This window comes from Helianthus annuus, chromosome 15 (assembly GCF_002127325.2).
Source record: "Helianthus annuus cultivar XRQ/B chromosome 15, HanXRQr2.0-SUNRISE, whole genome shotgun sequence".
In the NCBI taxonomy this organism is placed as follows: Eukaryota; Viridiplantae; Streptophyta; class Magnoliopsida; order Asterales; family Asteraceae; genus Helianthus; species Helianthus annuus.
The window spans coordinates 7,782,826-7,785,763 of NC_035447.2; the positions used below are offsets into that span (position 1 = coordinate 7,782,826).

The 2,938-nt window shown below is 36.0% G+C and overlaps 1 protein-coding gene across 1 annotated transcript; it reads left to right on the plus strand.

The window, feature by feature from the left end:
* Nucleotides 1-1,942: 1,942 nt before the first annotated feature.
* LOC110913210 lies at nucleotides 1,943-2,668 on the plus strand. The gene is made up of 2 exons (XM_022158055.1): nucleotides 1,943-1,957; nucleotides 2,024-2,668. Exons 1-2 carry the CDS (start codon nucleotides 1,943-1,945, stop codon nucleotides 2,666-2,668), a joined length of 660 nt encoding a protein of 219 aa, XP_022013747.1.
* Nucleotides 2,669-2,938: the final 270 nt, after the last annotated feature.

The window sequence follows — 2,938 nt, forward strand, 5'->3', positions numbered from 1 at the left end:
GCCAGAAAACACACAGAAATGTCTTATTTGTAAAACGCAATGGCCAGAAAATACATAAAAAAGTGTTTAACCTAAAACGCAATGCACAAAAAACACAAAGAAATGTCTTATATGTAAAACGCAATGGCCAGAAAACACACAAAAATGTCTTATTTGTAAAACGCAATGGCCAGAAAACACATAAAAAACTGTTTTACCTAAAACGCAATGCACCAAAAACACAAAGAAATGTCTTATATGTAAAACGCAATGGCCAGAAAACACTTAAAAATGACTCATTCTAAAACGCAATGGACTGAAAACACCTAAAAATGTGTTTTACCTAAAACGCAATGTCTAAAAACACTTAAAAATGTGTTTTTTTTTTTTTCTAAAACGCAATAGCCAGAAACCACATAAAACTCTCTTATTTCTAAAACGCAATGGACACATAAAACTGTCTGTCACTGTGAAGTGTCTGAATTGTCTACGAATTACTGTCGTCGAAATGAGCCAATTTCTGGAAAATTAATTTTTCTGATGCGTTTTTAGTACAGGAGCTCAACCCCAGCCAGGGGCTCTGCCCCTTGGACCCCGCCAGGGGCTGCCGCCCCCGGACCCCCGCAAAGATCGTAAAACGCAATGACTAAATCAAAAACCCAGATCGTGAAAATGAAATTAAATAATTTCTTACATGGATCGAAGCCGATTTCTTCATCAATTGACGAAAATTGAATGATAGAAACACTTATCAACGCTCGAATTGAACGAATCGAGTGATTATCTCCAAAATCACCGGAAAAAACGAGATTTTTTTTATGAAATTAAACTGGGTTTTCTTCAAAAAAAAAGCTGAAGAACACGTTGATCGGGTTCTGAATCATTGATTGGTGATGAAAATCGCACTATAATGTAGTGATTATTGAGATAGAAAGTGAAGAAATAGTTGAAGATGGTGGGTTTTGAAAATAGTGGGTTTTTGAATTTACTGGGTTTTGAAAAAGGAAGAAGAAGGAGTTGGATTGACTAAAATACTCTTTCTCTTTATTTTAAAATTTGCCACATGTCATAATCCTATGGCTTCCTATCCTTCCTAGCGAAAATTAACTTCCTATTTGATCTTTTCCCTTGTGATCTAAGACTAACTTAGTAACTTTCATTTTTTTTTTGTTAGTTTTGTATGAAATGCAAAACTGCAGTATTAAAATCCAATATGATTTATAATTAAATACAATAAACCTAGATCGTATCTCAAAAGTCATCTAAAACGTTGGATACCATTATTGAAATATAAATAAATTAATAGATTGATTGATTGATTGGGTTAAAACTTAAATCAAAACATGGACCAAGTCAAATAAACTTGGAGTGCAACTATACTCCAACTGTATCTTATATTCATTATTCAGTCACATTTTTCATGCGTATATTATTTGTGTATAGGTGATAAGTTTGAAATCAAGATTAAGAGAGTTTTTTAACTATTAAATATTTGACAGTTGGAATTTTTAAAAGCATCTCATTTTACAAAAGATTCTGCTTCTACATGAAAAAAAAAAAATCAAATGCCTAGCTGAATAGGTAACAAAGCTACCTTAAAAAAGGCAAGGTGCATATTGGACTAACATATTATGTCAATGTCGTGACACCACTTTGTTGGAAGGTTTCAAGTTCAAACCTAAACAAAAAAGTAGTTTTAGATAAAACAAAAGTAACAATTGCCGTTCAAAAATATGAATAGAATTCTAGGTTTGCTGGGACGTGGACTAAACTAGTGAAATGCGGTGTTCGGTTAAAAGTGGGTGACGTTAGTAGTGTGAGTATGATCCGGGGTAGGCTTGGGAACGTAGCTGTAATAAGGTTATGGATAGACCCTTGGGTTACTCGGGATCCTTTAAAAAACATTTTTCCGGATTTGTTTGGGTTAGAGCAGGAGAAATCTTGTTCGGAGGGGGATAGAATCATGGGGGCTGCTTCGGTTGGTGGCTTACAGTGGAATTGGAGACATGAACCATCGACATAAGTGGAGTTAAATCAGTTGCAGGATTGTCTTCTTTTGATAGATGGGATTCAAGTGCTAGATTCGGCCGATAAGTGGTGTTGGGATACAGTTGATACAGATGGGTTCTCGGTTTCGGATGTCAAGAGATGGATTGATAGTGGTCGGCCAAACATAGTCCAAGCGATTTATAGGTGGTGCAAATGGATTCCGATCAAGTGCAACGTGTTTATGTGGAGAATGCTTATGGATAGGATTCCTACGAAAAAGGCGCTTTCTAGGCGGAATGTCAACTGCGGAGACGGTTTATGCAGTTTTTGTGAGGAGTTTGAGGAGACCGTTGACCATATTTTTACGGCCTGTTTGGTTACTACGGGAGTATGGAACGCGATAGCTAGATGGATTGGTCTCCCTCAGTTCTACTTCTTTTCGGTGGCGGATATCCTCCATATGGAGTATACTTTTTCTTGGTCTAAGGAGAAGAAGATGGCGCTTCATGGGGTGCTGGTGATCTCTTGTTGGAGGATATGGAGGGCTAGGAATGAGAGGATATTCAAGAACGAAAGGCGGACCGTTGTTGATATTGTGGCGGACATTAAAGCTTTGGGTTTCTTATGGTTTTCTAGTAGATATAATAAGGGATTGGTGGGTTGGATGGATTGGAAGAATTTCTCTTTTGATGTAATGTAACTTTGGTTTTGGGTGTCTCCGTCTTGGAGATTTCCCGTCGTTTTTGATGTTTTATGAAGTTCGCCTTTCAAAAAAAAAATATGAATAGAATAGATTATACGTTATTTTATGGTAAACAATTATGTACACCACAAAATGTTATATTGTCTCAATATAACTTAAATATCTTTTGAGTTGTGGACATTCCTTATATAATATCCACAACACTATGCGTTAGATATTCAATATCTAAAAATGATATCTTGATAAAACCTTAGTAGGTTAAGCTTG